Source organism: Apium graveolens, chromosome 1 (assembly GCF_009905375.1).
Source record: "Apium graveolens cultivar Ventura chromosome 1, ASM990537v1, whole genome shotgun sequence".
NCBI lineage: Eukaryota > Viridiplantae > Streptophyta > Magnoliopsida > Apiales > Apiaceae > Apium > Apium graveolens.
In genome coordinates, this window is record NC_133647.1 from 200,433,691 (window position 1) to 200,455,755 (window position 22,065).

Below are 22,065 nucleotides of genomic sequence, written 5' to 3' on the forward strand. Positions count from 1 at the left end.
GTTAAGACACTAACACTTAGAATTGTTGACTAAATATTAACTACAATTAATTACTTAATTTATCACTTAATTAACACTTCAATTATCAATATTAAAACACTCATGAGATCACAACTTCATTACTACTTCCTTCAATAGTTATTGTTATTACCTTTAGCATGTGACAATGATGATATTAATCGAATAACACGAAATTGATAAAAGCCAACTTTCATTGTACTAATACCATTCTACCAAACATCCACAACTAAGATAGAAGTTGAATAGTCATCAATTATGTTGAGTTCCTATATGTCTACAGAAATTGACAACACAACGATTTAAGCACAAGTTATTCCTTTTGATTACACAGGGCGAATAAAACTGTTAGAGTTACCCACTAATCATGCACATCATACATGAACCTATGCTAGCATGGCAAGTTCTAAATCTCAAGATCTACCATCACTTCACAAGAGATTAACACCCTATCTTATATGTTCGCGACGCACATAAGACGAATACGCACAACCAGTACTAGATATCATACAATCATCACACACTAAAGTATTAAACAATTAACTAAAGAATTCCATAGTAAATCCGTTGCGACCCCATGATCACGATTAGCCCATAATAGCACTTATCGTCATCATGGGTTCATATGAAATTATGATAAACAACACAAGAAAATAATAACTAAACTAATTATATTAAACCAGAGTACGTCACAAGAGTAAATAGGTTCAAAGTAAGAAAACTAGCACCCAACGTTACAACGAAACAAGAATCACAAGAAAATATGCTTCCTCTTCGTTGCTGTGTGCTAAAACGGTCTTCTTCCTTATCTCCTTCGCTCCTTGCTTAATACCACGATCCTCTCTCGTGAAAACGTCTCCAAATCTACTTATATAATAGTCCCATAAAACTCAGATTACATAGAAGTGGAAGCTAAACAGAAGTAGAAGTCTAAAAACAACTATTTAATTTCCCGACCCTGCGCGGCCGCTCAGCATAGCTGAGCGGGTGCTCAGCTTCCTGCGCGGCCGCTCAGCATTGCTGAGCGGGCGCTCAGGACCCTACTGGAAAAATCCTGAGTTTGCTCCGTTTCTTCGCTGTAATCTGCCCCTTTCTTTCCTCTCTCAATGGTGAACACATGCCAAGGCTTATTCTTGATGATTACTCCTCCGAAATGCAACTAATACCCTGAAATGCATAAACACTAGAAAAATGCATCAAATACACAAAATACTTGATTTCAAGGCACCAATTTAAGCCATTTTAAGATGTTCTAAGTGGTATAAAATGCCACTTATCACACCCCCAAACTTAAATCGATGTTTGTCCTCAAGCGTCACAGACTCAAAAACAAATAAAAACATACATGAATGCAATCTATATGAAAATGCAGCGATCCCCCTTACTACGAACAAACCAACCAAATTGCAACATCTCAACAAATGCAGTTAGGCGACTAAAGATCAATAAACTCATGCAAACGAACATACAACCAGAAACGTGGTGTGTGCAGATGCTTAACAGATATGCTTCGGAACTAGACCAGTTATTATGACTCAACTATCATCAAGGCAATCACATGATTATACAAAGAATAAAAATTCTAGGCACAAAGTGACATATAAAACTACAAGAATTCTGGAGCTTATTACGGAATCATGCTTTTTATTCAAGACAACAATGCTTATTTGATCGTGCAATGAGTGAGGTCCACAAAAGACTTATACAATGGTATCCATGTATCGAGCGTTAGGTTAGCGGATCCAAGACTCTAAAAGCCTTAGGTCACTAGGCACAAAGTCCCCTAAGAACTTAATAACTCGAATACCAAAGAGCCCACTCGTGATCAATTATGCATAAACACCACAATTTTTTTTTCTTTTCTTCTTCTTTTTTCTTTTTTTTTTTAAATTTCTGAGCAAGTGCGTTTCGCTATATCTTGCTCAACCCTAGACTACTCGCATAACATGCGAGCCGACTACTAGCCATTTGACGCCTAGCCACAACTAGCAACAAATTCCATTTTTACTCCATTTTTTTTTCTTTTTCATGCCTTTATCACTAAGAACCTATTATCAAATTCTAAGCATAATAAATAGATTAACCTCGAAAATAATCAGATCATAACACCAATCTAGTCCTTAAGCATTCTCTAAGACTTAGTGAAACTACAAGTGCTTCTAGCATGCATATTAACCTACACGACTCAATATCACTTTAATGCTATCACTACACTCACATCAATATCACAATTCAGTCGATAAATCATTGCAAAAGGGATCATGGTATATGCATGAGCTACATGACATGATAAACAAATAAAGCTATAAAATAAAAAAAAAATATATGGCAAAAATTATGCAACTATATGAATTAAACTATCATGAATATGCAGCTATATGACACACACAAAATATTCCTTAACTACCACCCCCAAACTTAAAATCTTCACTGTCCCCAGTGAAGGTAGTAGAAAGGAACACAGGGTATACCTACTCGGAGTCATCATCATCATCACCCTCAGTGGGTGGAGTATCAGGCGGTGGGTATGCCGAGTCCTCACCAAAAACTGGCCACTGGATATCAGCTCCAAGGCCCCGAAAAGAAGTCCCTAACGCAAGGGTGAGCTCCTGCGCAAACCTGCTCTGCGTCTCGTACATGGCATCCATCCGCCGTGAAAGCCTCCTATACTGGGTATCAGCATCCCAGCACCCTCCTGAGCTCTCGAAGAACCAGCCTCATCACGCCTAGGCCTAGCCATAGTAGCACCTCTTGCTGGACGTCCTCCTGGAAGACGATAACCCAGCCCATGCTCCTCGGGCTCACCATCGGTCCACTCCTGCATCCCATTCAGAGTCCCAGAATCAATCGGAGCGGCCGGCAACTGCAACTGCTCATGAGCCGGCCAGTTCACTCCCACTGCTCGGTAAAGCTTCGTAACCGTGGATACATAAGGGATGTTCATATGCTTAGCCCCCCTCAAAAACTTCAGAATTCCTTGGTAGATAAACTCACCAAGGTCCACATAGTACTCCTCATTAAGAATTCCCCACAACAACTGTGCTCTCTCAACTGTGACCTCGTGTGCATGCGAAGAAGGCAAAATATTAGCACAAATAAATGCATTCTATGCACGGGCATACCTGTTCATAGCGATGGACGGAAAGTGACGATACTCATTAGTGCCGGTCTTGAAGGTCCAAACTGTGCCCGACCTACAGAGAGTAGCACAAATCAAATCCAAGTCAAAATCCTCAGCAGTCTTCTCATTCCAGTTCTCCTCCTCGGGCTTCCTCTCTCGCTGCCCAATCACACGGCGAATCGCCGCTGGGTGATAATCAACCGTCAGCCCTCGGACCACAGAAAACCCATTCTTTTCAGCCTTCGCGTTCGCATAGAACTTACGAACCACGCTCATCGGTACTGCTTCGGGCGACTCACAAAAAGCTATCCACCCCTTCTCTGCAATCATGGGTAGCAACTCACCATCCCTCCCCAATGGTAAAAACCCTCTCTCCTTCAGAATCGGCTTCCCCAAAAGCCTAGTGTACTCCTCCTCCGCAGCTCTGTCATTCAACCGAGGCCTTGCAGCAGTACCCCTCGATGAATCAACAGTAGGGACTGTGCTGCTGCTATCAATAGTTCGTGCTCTTTTGGGTGCCATTGAATCTTGAATAAAAGTGTTTAAGAACTGAGTTTTTGTGTCTGGGAGAGAGTTTAAGTGTAGAAAGTTTGTGGGAGATATGTAGGATAGGTGTATATATATATAGGGTGTGGATTAGGTTAAATTAGATTAGGAGTGGGGTTGAGGGATAAAAATCATGGAGTAATAGGAAAAGAATTCGTGGGTTTATGGGCTGTGTTGGGTTTTTTTAATTTTCTGAATTTTTTTGTATTTTTATGAACTGTAAAAAAAATTCTGGCAGCCGATGGCTGAACGGTCGCTCAGCAGAGATGAGCGGGCGCTCAGGGGGTCACTGGAAAAAAAAATTTCAGTCCCGATTTTCTGATTTTTTTGTGTTTTTGGATAGGTTATTAACTTTTAAGGGTTCCTGTAACAACAAATCATGGGTTGCCTCCCACGCAACGCTTCTTTTTCGTCATTAGCTTGACGTTGCGTACCTTTCTCAAGTAGTCAATAAAATGGCACTAACCACTTCTCGGTTTGCCATGTCCCCGTAGTAGTGCTTCAAACGCTGACCATTAACCTTGAATGCTTGGTCCGGATCATTCTCAAAAATTTCCATCGCTCTATGTGGAAACACAGTTTTGACAATAAAAGGTCCAGACCACCTCGATTTCAACTTCCCAGGAAAAAGTCGGAGACGAGAGTTGAATAAAAAACTTGTTGCCCCGGCATGAATAACTTAGGATGTAGCTTCCTATCGTGCCACCTCTTCACCTTTTTCTTGTACATTTTGTTATTCTCGTACGCTTGAAGTCGGAATTCATCAAGTTCATTAAGCTGAAGCATTCTTTTCTTACCAGCTGCATCTAAATCCAGGTTCAACTTTTTCAACGCCCAGTAGGCCTTATGTTCAAGCTCCGCAGGTAAATGACATCCCTTACCGTACACCAACTGAAATGGGGACATACCAAGTGGAGTTTTGTATGCTGTTCTGTAAGCCCAAACAGCTTAATCGAGCTTTAAAGACCAATCCTTCCTTGACGGACAAACAACCTTCTCTAGAATGCGCTTGATCTCTCTGTTAGACACTTTCGCTTGACCATTTGTTTGCGGATGATAGGCAGTAGCAACTCGATGATTCACATTATAACGCTGTATCATAGAAGTGAACTTACAGTTACAGAAATGCGACCCTTCATCACTTATGATTACCCGAGGTGTTCCAAACCTTGTGAAAATCTGCTTATGAAGAAAATTCAGCACTGCCTTTGCATCATTTGTCGGTAAAGCTTTGACTTCTACCCATTTTGAGACATAATCGACTGCCAGCAAGATGTACTGATTATTGCAGGACGAGACAAAAGGCCCCATGAAATCGATTCCCCAAACATCAAAGACCTCGACTTCAAGCATCACATTTAACGGCATCTCATCCTTTCTCGTCAAATTTCCCACTCTTTGGCAATGATCACATCTTAAAACAAACTGATGAGCATCCTTAAACAAAGTAGGCCAGAAAAAACCTGCTTGCAGAATACGAGCTGCCGTCTTCTCACCACCATAGTGTCCACCATAAACTGTGGAGTGGCAGTCTCGTAATATCCCCTTCGTCTCACAGAACGGGATGCATCTCCTGATGATCTGGTCAGCTCACTGTCTAAACAAATATGGTTCATCCCACATATATCACTTCACCTCATGCAGAAACTTCTTCTTTTGAGCTGAGGTCAAATTAGGAGGCATTACATTGCTGACAAGATAGTTTACAATATCTGCAAACCATGGCTCTTCCTCGTGAACTGCGAATAACTGCTCATCCGGAAAAGATTCATTGATTAATGTCCTATCTTGTGAAGTAGACTCAGGATTCTCCAACCTAGAGAGATGGTCAGCTACTTGATTCTCAGTACCTTTTCGATCCTTGATTTCTAACTCAAATTCCTGAAGTAAGAGCACCAAACGAATGAGTCTCGCTTCGAATCCTTCTTGGAAACCAAATAGCGAATGGCCGCATGATCAGTGAATACTGTTACTTTAGTCCCCAGTAGATAAGATTGAAATTTATCGAAACCAAAGACTATAGCCAAGAGCTCCTTCTCCGTAGTGGTGTAGTTCATTTGGGCCCTATTTAAGGTCTTACTCGCATAGTAGACCACATGAAAGATATTATTCTTGCGCTGCCCCAGAACTGCACCTAACGCATAATCACTCGCATCACACATCATCTCAAATGGCTCTGTCCAATCTGGTGCTGTAATAACTGGTGCAGTGATCAAACTCTTCTTGAGAGTCTCGAATGCCGCCAAACATTCATCATCAAATTTGAAAGGCACATCTTTCTCAAGCAAATTGCACAACGGCTTAGATATCTTCGAAAAGTCCTTGATGAATCGCCGATAAAAACCCGCATGACCAAGAAAACTACGGATTCCTTTCACAGAAATAGGTGGTGGAAGATTTTCAATGACTCCCACCTTGGCCTTGTCCACCTCCAGACCCTTGCTAGAGACCTTATGCCCAAGAATAATGCCTTCACGCACCATAAAATGACATTTCTCCCAATTGAGCACCAAATTAGTTTCCACGCACCTTTTGAGTACGGCGCGAAGATTATTCAAACATTCATCATACGAATGTCCAAAGACGGAGAAGTCGTCCATGAACACCTCGACATTATTTCCAATCATGTCAGAGAATATAGCCATCATACATCTCTGAAAAGTGGTCGGGGCGCCACATAACCCAAACGAAATTCTGCGAAAAGCAAACGTGCCAAATGGACAAGTTAAGGTAGTTTTTTCCTGATCCTCTGTGCAATACAAATCTGATTATACCCTGAATAGCCATCCAGAAGAAAATAATACTCATGACCAGCCAACTTGTCAAGCATCTGATCAATGAATGGAAGAGGGAAGTGATCCTTCCTCGTGGCTTTGTTCAACTTTCGATAATCCATGCATATTCTCCATCCTGTAACTGTTCGAGTGGGGATGAGCTCATTCTTCTCATTTGCTACCACAGTGATACCTCCTTTCTTAGGTACACATTGTAAGGGGCTCACCCAAGAACTGTCAGAAATAGGATAAATGATGCCTGCATCTAGCCATTTCAGAATTTCTTTCTTCACCACCTCCTTCATGATAGGATTAAGTCTGCGCTGCTGTTCAACAGTCGGTTTACTACCTTCCTCTAGCAGAATTTTATGTATACAATATGAAGGGCTGATCCCCTTGATGTCTGCTATGGTCCATCCAATAGCCGATTTAAATTCTCTCAAAATCCTTAAGAGCTTGTCTTCCTCACTACCTGAAAGGTCAGATGCAATAATAACAGGTAAAGTAGATGCATCACCTAAAAGAGCATACCTCAAGTGTTCAGGTAATGGCTTGAGCTCCAAGGTAGGTGCTTCCTCTATTGATGGTTTGAGCTTTCCTTCAGCATTCTTGAGGTCAGAAGCACCAAGAGATTCAAACGGCATGTCTAGCTTTCACTTCCAGAGAGAAGCGTTCAGATATTATAATTGCTCGTTGCCATCCTCATCATCACTGTCAAAATCCCCCACTAAGGCCTTTTCCAATGCATCAGACATTAGCATGCGATCGAGTTCCGAAAAAACCGCAGAATCAATCATATCCACTTTTAAGCACTCCTCATCTTCTGTAGGGAATTTCATTGCCTTGAACACGTTGAAGGTCACATCCTGATCTTGTACCCGCATCGTAAGTTCACCTTTCTGCACATCTATTAAGGTACGACCAGTAGCTAAGAAAGGTCTTCCCAAGATTATGGGAATCTTCTTATCTTCCTCAAAATCCAGGATAACAAAATCTGCAGGAAAGAAGAGCTTATCCACCTTGACTAGAACATCCTCCACTATGCCCCTTGGGTAAGTAATAGAACGATCAGCCAATTGTAGAGACATGTATGTGGGTTTTGGATCAGGCAAATCCAACTTTTTAAAGATCGACAACGGCATCAGATTGATGCTTGCTCCTAAATCACAAAGGCACTTGTCAAAAGTCAACTTGCCATTGGTGCAAGGAATGGTGAAGCTACCTGGATCTTTCAGCTTTGGAGGTAACTTTTGCTGCAGAACAGCGCTGCATTCTTCCGTGAGAGCAACGGTCTCAAGGTCATCCAGTTTCACCTTCCTTGAAAGAATACTCTTCATAAACTTCGCATAACTAGGAATTTGCTCTAGAGCCTCAGCGAAAGGTATATTGATGTGAAGTTTCTTGAACACCTCCAGAAACTTACCTAACTGTCTATCCAGCTTTTGTTGCTGCAATCTCTTAGGAAAAGGTGGTGGAGGATAGAGCTGTTTCTCCCCTGTATTACCCTCAGGCAGAGTGTGTTCAACAGTAGTCTTCCTTGGTTCCACCGCTTTCTCCTTTTGCTTAGCTTCTTCATCTCTAACTTCAGCTTCTCCTTCTTTTGCCTTTTCAGCATCAGCAACTTTCCCAGACCTTAAGGTAATAGCCTTGACCTGCTCTTTAGCTTCCTTCCTGCCTAGTACTTCCGTGTCACTGGGAAGAGTGCCAGGTTGACGATTGAGCACTGCATTGGCTATTTGACCTATTTGGTTTTCCAAGGTCTTGATGGAAACCGCCTGACTTCTGCATAACAGATTAAGTTCCTCAAAATCAGCACTAGTAGGTGCAGCTGCACTTTCCTGTTGAGGATATGATTGCCTTTGAGCATACTGCTGTGTTTGCTGGAAACCAGGTAGATTAAACTGTTTACTCACACCTTGCTGATATGGTGGCTGAATAGCATTCTGATTATTACCCCAGCTGAAATTTGGATGATTTCTGTTATTAGGATGATAAGTAGTTGGTACAGGCTGCTGTTGTCGCTGATAATTATTCACATACTGAACAGATTTGTTGACAAGAGAACACTGATCTGTAGCATGAGAACCTGCACAAAGCTCACAAACCATAACTATTTGATTAACTCCATATGTAGTCAGAGAATCAACCTTCATTGACAGCGCTAGGAGCTGCGCTGCAATAGCGGTGGCTGCATCGACTTCCAGAATACCTGCTACCTTCCCAGGCATCATCCTCTGAGTTGGGTTTTGATGCTCATTTGCAGCCATAGTCTCGATAAGATTATAAGCCTCTGTATAGCTTTTAGCCCATAAGGCGCCTCCAGCTGCTGCATCGAGCATGGGCCGAGATTGGGCCCCCAAACCATTATAGAAACCAGTGATCACCATCCAATCGGGCATTTCATGATGTGGACACTTCCTCAACATTTCCTTGTAGCGTTCCCAAGCTTCGCACATAGATTCTGTAGGTTGTTGCGTAAACTGAGTAAGAGCACTCCTCATAGCAGCAGTCTTTGCCATCGGATAAAACTTCACCAGAAACTTTTGCGCAAGATCTTGCCAAGTAGTGATGGACCCAGCTGGTTCAGAATGTAACCAGTTCTTAGCTTTGTCCCTCAGTGAGAATGGGAAAAGTCTCAGCTTGATAGCCTCATCAGTCATGCCATTATACTTGAAAGTGCTGCAGATCTCGACAAAATTCCTTATGTGCATGTTGGGGTCTTCAGTCGCAGCCCCTCCAAAAGAAACAGAATTCTGCACCATCTGAATAGTGCCCGACTTGATTTCAAAGGTGTTAGCTTGAATAGCCGGATGAAGAATACTTGATTGAATGTCATCAATTTTTGGCCGAGAAAAGTCCATAAGAGCTGGATCAGCCTGAACAATACGATCACCCATGATTACTGGTTCTTTCCGCTCAGTTCCTGAATCCGAATCTTCAAAATCTATCTTCTCCGGAATATCAAGAACTTCGTCTGTCTCCCCAGCTGTATCTAAAGTCCTCTTGCGAGTACGAGAACGAGTTTGCATAAACGCTCGCTAAAGTACCTGAAACATAACCGGAAATAATAAGTAACAACTACGTCCTAATCACTGAGTCCTATTGACCAATGATGGTAAGTACATAAACTAAACAAATACGCCGAGTTTCCGGCAGCGACGCCAAAAACTTGTTAGGGCGAAAACACGCGCTAATTATTCACGCAAGTATAGCGTTCGCAAGTAATATAGAATACTTTCTAGTTCGTTCCCACAGAGACTCAGACTAATTATTGTCTAATTAAACTCACGCACCAATGTATGATTACTTCTCAATGTTAAGACACTAACACTTAGAATTGTTGACTAAATATTAACTACAATTAATTACTTAATTTATCACTTAATTAACACTTCAATTATCAATATTAAAACACTCATGAGATCACAACTTCATTACTACTTCCTTCAATAGTTATTTTTATTACCTTTAGCATGTGACGGTGATGATATTAATCGAATAATACGAAACTGATAAAAGCCAACTTTCATTGTACTAATACCATTATACCAAACATCCACAACTAAGATAGAAGTTGAATAGCCATCAATTATGTTAAGTTCCTATATGTCTACAAAAATTGACAACACAACGATTTAAGCACAAGTTATTCCTTTTGATTACACAGGGCGAATAAAACTGTTAGAGTTACCCATTAATCATGCACATCATACATGAACCTATGCTAGCATGGCAAGTTCTAAATCTCAAGATCCAACGTCGCTTCACAAGAGATTAACACCCTATCTTATATGTTCGCGACGCACATAAGACGAATACGCACAACCAATACTAGATATCATACAATCATCACATACTAAAGTATTAAACAATTAACTAAAGAATTCCATAGTAAATTCGTTGCGACCCCATGATCACGATTAGCCCATAATAGCACTTATCGTCATCATGGGTTCATATGAAATCATGATAAACAACACAAGAAAATAATAACTAAACTAATTATATTAAACCAGAGTACGTCACAAGAGTAAATAGGTTCAAAGTAAGAAAACTAGCATCCAACGTTACAACAAAATAAGAATCACAAGAAAATATGCTTCCTCTTCGTTGCTGTGTGCTAAAATGGTCTTCTTCCTTATCTCCTTCGCTCCTTGATTAATACCACGATCCTCTCTCGTGAAAATGTCTCCAAATCTACTTATATAATAGTCCCATAAAACTCAGATTACATAGAAGTGGAAGCCAAACAGAAGTAGAAGTCTAAAAACAACTATTTAATTTCCCGACCCTGCGCGACCGCTCAACATAGCTGAGCGGGCGCTCAGCTTCCTGCGCGGCCGCTCAGCATTGCTGAGCAGGCGCTCAGGACCCTACTGGAAAAATCCTGAGTTTGCTCCGTTTCTTCGCCGTAATCTGCCCCTTTCTTTCCTCTCTCAATGGTGAATACATGCCAAGGCTTATTCTTGATGATTACTCCTCTGAAATGCAACTAATACCCTAAAATGCATAAACACTAGAAAAATGCATCAAATACACAAAATACTTGATTTCAAGGCACCAATTTAAGCCATTTTAAGATGTTCTAAGTGGTATAAAATGCCACTTATCAGCTTGGTTGGAGTTTCTTCTTCAGACATGATTGATTTTGGATCTTAAACTGTTTGTGTGTTAACAGAAGGCTCTGATACCACTTGTGAGGTCACACACACACACTGTAGAAGGGGGTTGAATACAGTGTTTAGCACAATCAAATCGAATATAAGAACTCAAGTAACAAAAAACAGAGTTTATTCAACACAATAAACTCTGTTACAATATGGAACTGTCCTCTCTCAGTGATGAACAAATTATCACGAGAGCTGCTAGAGTTACAAAGAATAATAACTTCGATAATCGTAACACTTATAGTGTAAACTCTATGCCTGTGTTTATATACTACACAGTTACAAGATAATCTTCTAATTGATATGGAATATAATTCTGCTTCCTAAAATATATCAACTAGTTATCTTTTCTTCCAAGTATTCTATTCTTCATAGATATCCTTCTTCATGCACAATTCTTTCTGTCTTAGTCTCGATCTTCTTTCCTTTCAATCAGCCGCCTGCCTTATCTGAAAGTCATCTTAAGTCCTGATATTATCTCCTGATAAATATCTTCTGAACCTTAAGTTCTGATAACTTAAGTTCTGATATCTTAAGTTCTGTCTTCAGTATAAGTGCTGATTTCCAGTTAAGTATTGATTTGTCCTGTAAGGTAAGATCTGAAAACTAAACACAAATCATATTACACATGATATTATCAAATATATCTAACAATCTCTTACGTTCTTCTTTATTGCAATCCAACGAAGGAGGTACTTGGTAACCGTCTATGCAGAATTCTAGAAAAAGTAATTTTTATTTATTCAATTATATTATAATTTTAATATATTTTATATAAATACATAATAATTATAGATTTAAAATAAAAATAATAGAATAAGATGTGGTCTAGTAAAAATTTAGTAATTTAGCCGATATATTCTTCTTTTATTTCTATATGACTTATAATTCTATATGTATTATTTTCCCGGGTTTTTTAATGATTATTGATATGGATAGAAAATATATCCTTAAGACACATTAAATATCGCATTAATTACACTTGTGCTTCTTGTCTAAAAAGTCCAATACAGACCTGTCTGGCCCGAACTCATAGCAGGCTCAAGACGGCCCATGTAGCAATCCCACGAGCCGAGGTCGTCAAGGTCCACGAACACAAGTTGTTCACAGACTAGGCCCAATACGGCTGGAAGAGCAGAGACATGTGTCCTAAACGGACTCAAATTCCTACACAGAAGGTTCCGGAGCTCCTTCCTCAATAGGACTCCTAATCACCATCTAAGTTGGAGACTTGTCCGCCAAGTCTCCTAACAGAAGTCTAACCCTAGACTCACCTCTATATAAAGGGCTCTACCCCTCAACCTAGAACTACATTTTTGGCTTGATTCTCTCCAACACAGAGATACATAGGCATCTTGCAAGGACCGATAGTCCCGAACGCAAGAGCGGCCATTAAAGCTCGAAGATCACTAACCCTAGCATTAAATACTAAAGTACTCAGGTTTTTATTCCACAACATTTGGCATCGTCATTTAGCAAAAAAAAACATTTGGCATCGTCTGTGGGAATCTTACAACAACCATGGTGAACACACGGAGCAGAAACACTAGTGGGACAGACACTCCTGTCCCATCGTGAACAATCGCATCAGTGGTGGACATACCACCGCACTCAACTTATGCCTCCACCCAAGGAGGAACCCTAGTGGGGGCAACTGAGGCTCAACCACAAGGGATGAATCCCCCGGCTCCTGATGAGGTGAATCCCCAACTTCAGCAGCTGCATGTACCTATGAACTCTCAACCCCTTGGGTATGATTACTCGATAATTGTGACTACTAACCCCCCTTACGGGATGCCTCTATACCCCGAAGTTGGAGGGAGTGGACACTTTGGTAGGAGTGAAGCACAAGGGCGGACGCCCCAATACATACGTGGCTTGGCTCCTATTCCGGAGGATCAAGAATTCTCTGGGTCTTATACTGAGAGAGACTCAGAGTCATCGGATGGCGATGTTGCTCCAAGAAGGAGGCGTGCTTGCAAGGAGCCGATGGCTGACACTGAACAACACTCCAGGAGCACTCAAGGGATGAATCCCCAAGATATTCAAGAGAGGATCAGGGCTCATGAAGAAGAGATCCAAAGGCTGAAGCGAGACCTGGAGACACATTTGGTCCCAAGACCCCCACTCGCTCCAAGGCAGAGAAATCCTCCTCCAATCATAGACCTGGATGGTACAATACCAAGAAGGGCAGTTGTCCCAAGGCCTGATCCAAATGATCTTTGCCCCTAGGAGATCCTGATGATCTAAACCCACCATTCACTAATGAGATAATGAATGCTCGCATCTCAAGGAAGTTTAATATGCCCACCATCAGAGCATACGATGCTATTGGCGACCCCGCTAATCATGTTAGGGCATTCTCTAACGCCCTGTTATTACAGCCCATGAATAACGCTATTAAGTGTCGGGCCTTCCCTCAAACCCTATTGGGCATGGCTCAAAGGTGGTATAGCCATCTTCCCCCAAACTCTATTGGATCCTTTAAGGAATTGAGTCAAGCTTTCATTTAGCAGTTCATAAGTGGCAGAGTGCACGAGAAGAGCTCAACATCTCTCATGGGTATAGTCCAAGGAGAAAAGGAGTCCCTAAGAGAGTATCTGAATCGATTTACGAAGGAGGCTTTGAAGGTCTCTAATCTTGATGATAAGGTAGCTATGATAGCCCTGTAGCAAGGGACTAGAGACGAGTTCTTTAAGATGTCTTTAGCTAAGCGCCCTCCCGAAAGCATGCTGCAGCTCCAGGATAGTGCCGGGAAATATATTAAGGTGGAAGAGAGTATGAAGACGATAGTTGTGAATAATGAACCTACTGGGAACAAGAAGCGGAAGACGGATCAGGAGTACGATGCCAAGGAAAAGTATCCATGAATTGGTAAAAACTCTGACTCCTCCTCTTCTAAGAAGAATCAGCAACCAAGGTTCGCTAAATATGCAAGGTTGAATGCTCCAAGGAGCCAAATCCTTATGGAAATTAAAAAGGACAAAGACTTCAAATGACCGAAGCCACTAAGGGGAGATCCCGAAAAAAGAGACAAGAGTCGATACTGCAGATTTCACAAAGATGTTGGTCATGACACTGACGATTGTAGGTAACTCAAGGACGAGATTGAGTATCTGATCCGAACGGGAAAGTTCAGACGTTTCACCAAGGGTGAAGAGGCCGGAGGCCAAAAGGGAGATAATGATCGAAGAGATGACGATCGAATAGGTAACGACAGAGATCGCAACCCATAGCCCTGAGGGCCAGTAATCAATATGATCTCAGGAGGACCTACAGCAGCTGGTACTACAAGGAACTCCCGAAAAGCTTATGCAAGAGAAGTAATGAGCATAGTTGGAGAATCTTCTAAGCGTTCTAAGTCAGAGATGACGCTTGAATTTGGTGACCTAGACCTTGAAGGTTTGAAATTTCCTCAGGATGATCCTCTGGTTATCACTCCGATAATTGGAAATTGTCATGTTGTGAGGGTCCTAGTGGACAATGGAGCTTCTGTGGACATTCTGTTCCATGACACATTCATAAGGATGGGCTACAATGATTCTGAGCTAACTCCATATGACGCACCCATCTACGGGTTTAATCATGTGGAATGCAAAATCGAAGGAGCAATACAACTTCCCGTAACTATCGGGGAAGAGCCCAGGGAGGCCACGCAGATGTTGAACTTTCTGGTTGTCAAGACAGCCTCTACTTACAATGCTATCATGGGTAGAACAGGGATTCATGCTTTTAAGGTTGTGCTCTCAACCTACCACATGGTACTGAAGTTCCCAACTAAAAATGGTGTTGGAGAAGCAAGGGGAGATCAGAAGATGGCCCACAGTTGCTATGTTGCAGCACTTAGGCCCGATGGAACATGGGGCAGGTCCTCCCCATAGAAGACATGGATGTCCGAGAAAATGACGAACTGCGAGGGAAGTCAGCCACGGACTTGGTCCCAATTCCTTTAGACCCCTTAGACCCGGGGAAGGTCACGTACATTGGGGCATCTCTGGACAAGCCCTTGAAGGGCCGAATGACAACTTTCCTCCAAGAAAACAATGATATATTTGCTTGGACAGCAGCTGATATGCCTGGGATTGACCCAAACCTTATAACTCATAGGTTGAACGTTGATCCAACTCGGAAGGCTGTAAAGCAAAAGAAGAGAACTTATGCCCCTGATAAGCTGGAAGCCATTAAGCAGGAGGTCGAGAAACTTTTAGAAGCTGGATTTATTGAGGAAGTGCAATTCCCTGAATGGTTGGCCAACCCTGTAATGGTTAAGAAGGACAATGGAAAGTGGAGAATGTGCATTGACTTCACTGACTTGAATGATGCTTGTCCCAAGGACTGTTACCCCTACCAAGGATTGATACCCTGATCGATGCCACTGCTGGACATGAGATGCTAAGCTTCATGGATGGCTTCAGTGGTTACAATCAGATTAGAATGCATAAGGATGACACCTCTAAGGTATCTTTCATAACTGACTCTGGTGTATTCTGTTATCTTGTTATGGCTTTTGGACTTAAAAATGCAGGAGCTACTTACCAAAGACTGGCAAACAAGATATTTACCCATCTAATTGGGAATACCATGGAGGTCTATATTGATGACATGTTAGTCAAAAGCCTAAGCAAGGTCGATCATATTAGTCACCTCAGAGAGGCATTTGAAGTGTTGAGGCACCACAAGATGATGTTAAACCCAGCCAAGTGTGCTTTTGGCGTTGGGTCTGGAAATTTTTTGGGTCATATGGTCTCTAAGAGGGGAATAGAATCCAACCCCAACAAGATCAAAGTCATCCTAGACATGGAGCCACCACGCTCCATCAAGGACGTTCAGAAGCTGACGGGAAGAATCGCAGCTCTAGGGAGGTTCATCTCCAAGTCAGGAGACAAATGCCTGCCCTTTTTCAAAACCCTTAAGAAGGTAAAGGACTTTGAATGGACAGCTGAGAGCCAAGAGGCCTTTGAACAGCTGAAGAAGTACATGATTGAAGCCCCGTTGTTGGCTAAACCAAGTCCGGATGACACTCTTTATTTGTACCTCGCGGTATCTGAACAAGCCGTGAGTGTAATCCTCGTGAAGAAAGAGTAAAAGCTCCAGAAGCCTGTATACTATGTAATCAAGGTGCTCCATGGAGCATAATTGAATTACTCCACCACAGAAAAGTTCGCACTAGCTCTCATCACAACCTCAAGGAAGTTGAGACCATACTTCCTGGCTCACAAGATCGAAGTCCTGACGAACCAACCTTTGAGGAACATTCTTCATAGCCCGAAGGCCATTGAAAGGCTCATCAAATGGGCGATTGAGTTAGGACAATTTGATATCAAATACAAGCCTCGAATGGCCATCAAGGCTCAGGCCTTGGCAGACTTCGTGGTCGAATGCACCATTAACGACCAAGAAGTCGGGGGCAAGAGATAGTAACCCCGGAAGGAGGAGAGAAGGAGAAGGATGAAGAAATAACTTTAAAAGAGTATTGGGTTCTCCATTTTGACGGAGCATCCAAAAAAAAATCTAGTGGTGTAGGCCTAGTCTTGCAAAGCCCTGATGGGTTTATGATTGAATATGTTTTGAAGTTGGACTTCCCGACTACGAACAACGAAGCAGAATATGAAGCATTGATAGCTGGCTTAGGCTTGGCTAGAGTCGTGAGGGCCAAAAACCTGAAGGTCTGCGGAGACTCAAGACTTGTAGTTGCTCAAGTTAATGGGGAGTTTGAGGCCAAGGATGATACTATGGCCAAGTACCTAAGAGTCGTAAAGGGAAATGACTCAGTTCGATAAATGGTACGCATAACATGTTCCAAGAGAGGAGAACACTACGACGGATGCCTTGTCTCAGTTCGCCTCATCTGAAATCGAGAATTATCCAAGAAGTATTTACTTCCAGGTCTTGAAGACCCCTACTATTCATGTCATAAATCTGATAGCACCGGTTGGTGTGGCAAGCTATTGGATAGACCCAATCAAGACCCACTTGGAAACTGGGTGGCTCCCCGACGATGCCCAGGAGGCACGTAAGCTGTCGGTTAGAGCATTAAGATACTCATTGATTGAAGGCCTTCTTTACAAAAGGTCCTTTGTTATTCCGTACTTGAAGTGCTTAAGACCTCTTGAAGCAGAGGAGGCACTTAACGAAGCCCATGAAGGGATTTGTGGGCAACACTTGGGGGGTAGAGCCCTCGCTCACAAGATAACTCGGTTGGGGTTCTACTGGCAACTATGCTAGCCGATGCAAAGGCTTATCTGAAGAGATGCGACAGATGCCAGAGGCATGCTCCGATAGTACGACAGCCCCCAGAGAGGCTTACGTCAATCAGCACACCCATCCCTTTTGCAATGTGGGGAACGGACATACTTGGACCATTTCCTATGGCATCGGGACAGAGGAAGTTCATTGTGGTAGCCATAGACTACTTTATAAAGTGGATTGAGGCTAAGGCACCAGCCAAGATAAACACCAAGAAAATTACCCAATTCTTCTGGGAGAATGTGATATGCCAATATAGAATCCCACGCATCCTTGTCACGAATAATGGGAAATAATTTGATAATGCATAGTTCAGAGAGTACTGCGACGATAACAGCATAGAACTTCGCTTCACCTTCGTTGCACATCCTCAGGCAAACGGGCAAGCAGAAGTTGCTAACAAAATCATCCTTGATGGATTTAAGAAGAGGGTTGAACGCTCGAGAAACACTTGGGTGGATGAGCTGCTGCCTATACTATGGGCATGTCGAACCACCTGCAAAGTGACAACTGAAGCGACCCCATTCATGCTGGCTTATGGAGCCGAGGTAGTGGTGCCCATTAAAATCACTCATGGATCCCCTAAGATCGAAGCTTACGAGCTAGAGACAAATGAAGAAGGCTTAAGGCTCGCTCTCGGTCTCATTGACGAGGTCAGGGATGAAGCCAACGCCCGTAATGCAGAGCATCAACGAAGAGCCTCCCTCTATTACAATAGACGGGTTAAAGAAAGGTTTTTTCAACAGGGAGATTTGGTTCTGAGGAAGATTGAGGCATCAGGAGTAGGGGAGAGAGGAAAGTTAGCCCCCAACTGGGAAGGACCTTATAAGGTCAGGAAGACACTGGGACGAGGATCCTACAAGTTAGAGACCCTGAATGGTGATGAAGTGCCTCGCACTTGGCATGCTTCGAACCTGAAGGTTTATTATGTCTAGGACATTCACTATATGTTCCTAGTACTTAGTATTAGTTTTATAAATAAGGTCGACGAAACCATCTTATGTAAGGGTTGAACCCATTTCTTCGAGATATTATCTATTTATGCAAGTTTATTTCTATCATTCTGTCTACCAATTTATTTAAGTACGAGCATCTAAAGAATGCAAGTCCCGAAACACCAAATGCCAAAAATAAAAGACAAGTATAAAATGAAATTAAATATAATGCATAGATAAAAGATCCCGAAGGATCTTAAGTTAAAGTCCCGAAGGACCAATAGGTTACAGACCAATAAGGTTCAAATTAATAAGTTCTGAAAATAAAAGCCACATACGGCAATCAATGCCATGCAAGGCCACATCATCCACACATCAGAGGAGTCCCCCCTCGCCATCTGAGCCTTCTCAGAAGAAGAACCACTACTCCCTGGAATCGGCTCCCTCATCTTTCCTTGAAGGGATGCCCTGGACTTGGGGCTACCCGAAGGGGCCTTGCCTTTAGAGATGGAACCTGAGTGACTGGAGCTTGACTGGGGCCTCATGCGGGGAGTCGAGGGTACCGATCTGGAAGGTTGCTCAGATAGGTCCATGACAGGCAGCTCCCAGGGGCAAGATAGAAGGCTTGGATCAACCACATTCGGCCCTACGCCTTGAGCGTCTTTGACTCCCCTATTCCAACCTATTGCCAAGTTAACAGGCGCATCTCGTCATCATGCTCATCCATCATTATGGTGAACCTAGTGGATCTGTGATAAGCAGCCTCGAGGTCCTTCCATTCTTTCTTCCTCTTCTCCTCTGAGCTAGCATATTTCTTCTCCATGATGGCGAGCTTGCCCTCCACCTCATGGGCCCTAGACTCCCACTCTCCCGAGGAGATAGTCATCTGCTTCATGGAAGCCTGCAATGCATTGTAGTCGCTTCTCATTTTGATAGCTTGAGTAGAGAACGCCGCGAAATAAACATTGACCTGACAAAGAAAATATGAGTTTGAGTATAAAGGGCCGAGCCCCCAAGGAGTGATTCCTATAATATTTTCCAAGTTCTAAGAAAAAGAAAACTTAAGCAAAAGTTTGCACAAATAGAAACATACCTGATAGAGGGCATGAGCTCCCAATATCTCAGCCTCGATGAGTTTCTCACCAGAAGAGACGGATAAGAGGTCGGGAGGAGTAATGCAGTTTTTGGACCACTCAAGAGCAAGAGCCGGGTTGCAGAGAACGGAGTAGTTGGAAGAAATACCCCATCCGGGCTCGAAAGGGGTCCTAGCACTCCCGTCAAAATCTTTGGTCCTCTTAAGGCCAGATCCTGACGCCTCGAGGAAGGAAGGGACCTTAGGAATATGATTGGCCTTCTTGATGGCATCTCTGGCCATCTTGCCCGTAACAGCATCGCTCGGCTTGGCTTTGGCGTCAAGAGCCTTAGCAGCTAAAATAAGAAGAAGAGAAACAGATGTAAGAATAAACTTGCATAAAGTAAAGGAAAATAAGGATAAATACCCTCTATAGAGAGGCAACTAAGGCCAACCTCGACAAGCTTGACTTCAGTCATGAACTCTCAATAAGGGGTCCTCCCGTTATCGTCAATAAGAAGATCTCGGGCATGAAGCTCAGCATCAGAAAGGTTGAGAATGAAGTGGGAACTATCAACCGGGCTACTAAAATCACGTCTAAAGTATGCCCCCCTAGTCTCTATCCTTCCACTCAATGACAGCAAACTTCTTATTCCAATTGTGGTTTGAGACATTGAGGGAACTGGTGTTCACCATTTGAGGAACGTGGGCTCGGTGTTGAATCACTACCCAACTAGGCCGAGTCATAGGAGACGCCTTCATCATGAAGATACTACGGAACATTATCACACTCAAAGGGATGCATAAGTCATGACATCTCACTATGAATAGAATGATGAAAGACCATCCGTTAGGGTAGAGCTGGCATGGATGTATCTCAAGTTCGGCTAGAAGCCTCGGAATGAAGGGGTGCAGGGGGAACCTTAGCCCGGAGTTAAGGGCCCCCTTGAATACAAACAACCTTTGGTGGAAAAGGTTACATGCCCTCTTACTTGGCTTAGCTCTACGAACCCTCAAGCAGTCGGGCCAGGAGTATGTCGACTTAATCACCTCGACGTCCTTCTCACGAAGCATACTTCAGTGATGGTATGCATCGAAATGGACAGTACTAGGGTACTCGTCCGCTCTCTCATCCAACATACTCTTCAAACTGTTCGAACAACGATTAATTGAGAAGGGGGAGACAAGAGCTATACCTTGGAGTGAGCGTAGAGTAGCCCTCTAATGCATAGCTTCCTTCTCGGAGAAAGAGGACTTGACAGGGCCTTGTCCACCTGACATTCTTGAGAACTTGAAGAGAGCTAAGAGCTTGAGAGAATTTGAGAATTTGAGAAGTTGAGAAATGAAGGTGTGAATAAAAATGAGCACTTCTCATCTTTTTTTATAGGAAAAAGGTCACCTGCTACATCAGGTCGTAAGTCAGCCTGGTTCGCGCTAGCAGGTACCTCGTTGAAAGAACACCGGAAATTGTAAGAAAAAGCGATCAAAAGGCAATAAAAGACGACATAATAAACGAGAAAAGCGATGCAGGACACCGCTTATCGTATCAGTCTTCCAAAAAAAGCCTGGCTGAAGCCAAATATAAGTCATTAGTCTTAACTAAAGGACGATTATATTAATCATCATGATTAGCAAACTTAGTGGAGATTAAGACAATATTAGCTTTTCAACTGAACTCACGAGTACGGGAACAAAATGTTCTCCTCCATATCAGAGCCATGCCGACCATAACTTCCATGTGGGGAAGCTCCGGCCGACCAGGAAATAAATTGAGGCCTTTTGGCCTATCAGGAGCCTCCGTATCAGAGCCATGATGGCCACAACTTCCATGCGGGAAAGCTCCGGCCGACCAAGCAACAAATTGAGGCCTTTTGGCCTACCAGAAGCCTCTGTATCAGAGCCATGACGGCCACAACTTCCATGCGGGGAAGCTCCGGCCGACCAGGCAACAAATTGAGGCCTTTTGGCCTACCAGGAGCTTCCGTATTAGAGCCATGACGGCCACAACTTCCATGCGGGGAAGCTCCGGCCGACCAGGCAATAAATTGAGGCTTTTTGGCCTACCAGGAGCCTCAGTATCAGAGCCATGACGGCCACAACTTCCATGCGGGGAAGCTTCGGCCGACCAGGCAACAAATTGAGGCCTTTTGGCCTACCAGGAGCCTCCGTATCCGAGCCATAACGGCCACGACTTCCATGCGGGGAAGCCCCAGCCAACCAGCCCACAAGTTGGGGCCTTTTGGCCTACCAGGAGCCTCCGTATCAGAGCCATGACGGCCACGACTTCCATGCGGGGAAGCCCCGGCCGACCAACCCACAAGTTGGGGCCTTTTGGCCTACCAGGAGCCTCCATAGCAGAGCCATGATGGCCACAACTTGCCTCCGTAGTGGCCTTGGCCTACCAGCCAACAAATTGAGGCCGTTCAGCCTATCAGAAACTCCTGTAGGAGAGCTATGAGGCCTTCAAAAGTTATTCCGGATACCCTCTTGAGAGGTCCTTAGGAAATTTCTCAAAAACGATAACTCTCAGCAGAACCTAGTTTCGTGAAGACTAGAACGTTTACGAGAACCAATTGATTGAAGTGTATAACATCCAACAAGAGAAGTTTGGACTAGTTTAATGAAGTATAAGACTTCCTATAAGGGAAAGTTCAGTAGAACACAGAGTGTTTAGCAAGAACGAGTA

General features: G+C 43.1%; 2 protein-coding genes and 1 non-coding gene across 3 annotated transcripts; all 3 read left to right on the top strand.

Annotated features, from left to right (window-relative positions):
* The first annotated feature begins 8,856 nt into the window (after positions 1-8,856).
* LOC141680142 (small nucleolar RNA R71) lies at positions 8,857-8,963 on the top strand. Its single transcript, XR_012558272.1, has one exon. It is a non-coding gene; the product is annotated as a small nucleolar RNA R71 (small nucleolar RNA).
* A 5,420-nt stretch (positions 8,964-14,383) lies between these two features.
* LOC141716827 (uncharacterized) lies at positions 14,384-15,007 on the top strand. The gene has a single exon (XM_074519007.1). It carries the CDS (start codon positions 14,384-14,386, stop codon positions 15,005-15,007), a length of 624 nt encoding a protein of 207 aa, XP_074375108.1.
* Positions 15,008-17,344: 2,337 nt separating this feature from the next.
* Positions 17,345-18,307, top strand: LOC141716834 (uncharacterized). Its single transcript, XM_074519016.1, has 3 exons — positions 17,345-17,563; positions 17,684-18,025; positions 18,119-18,307. The coding sequence occupies exons 1-3, from the start codon at positions 17,345-17,347 to the stop codon at positions 18,305-18,307; spliced, it is 750 nt and encodes a 249-aa protein (XP_074375117.1).
* Positions 18,308-22,065: the final 3,758 nt, after the last annotated feature.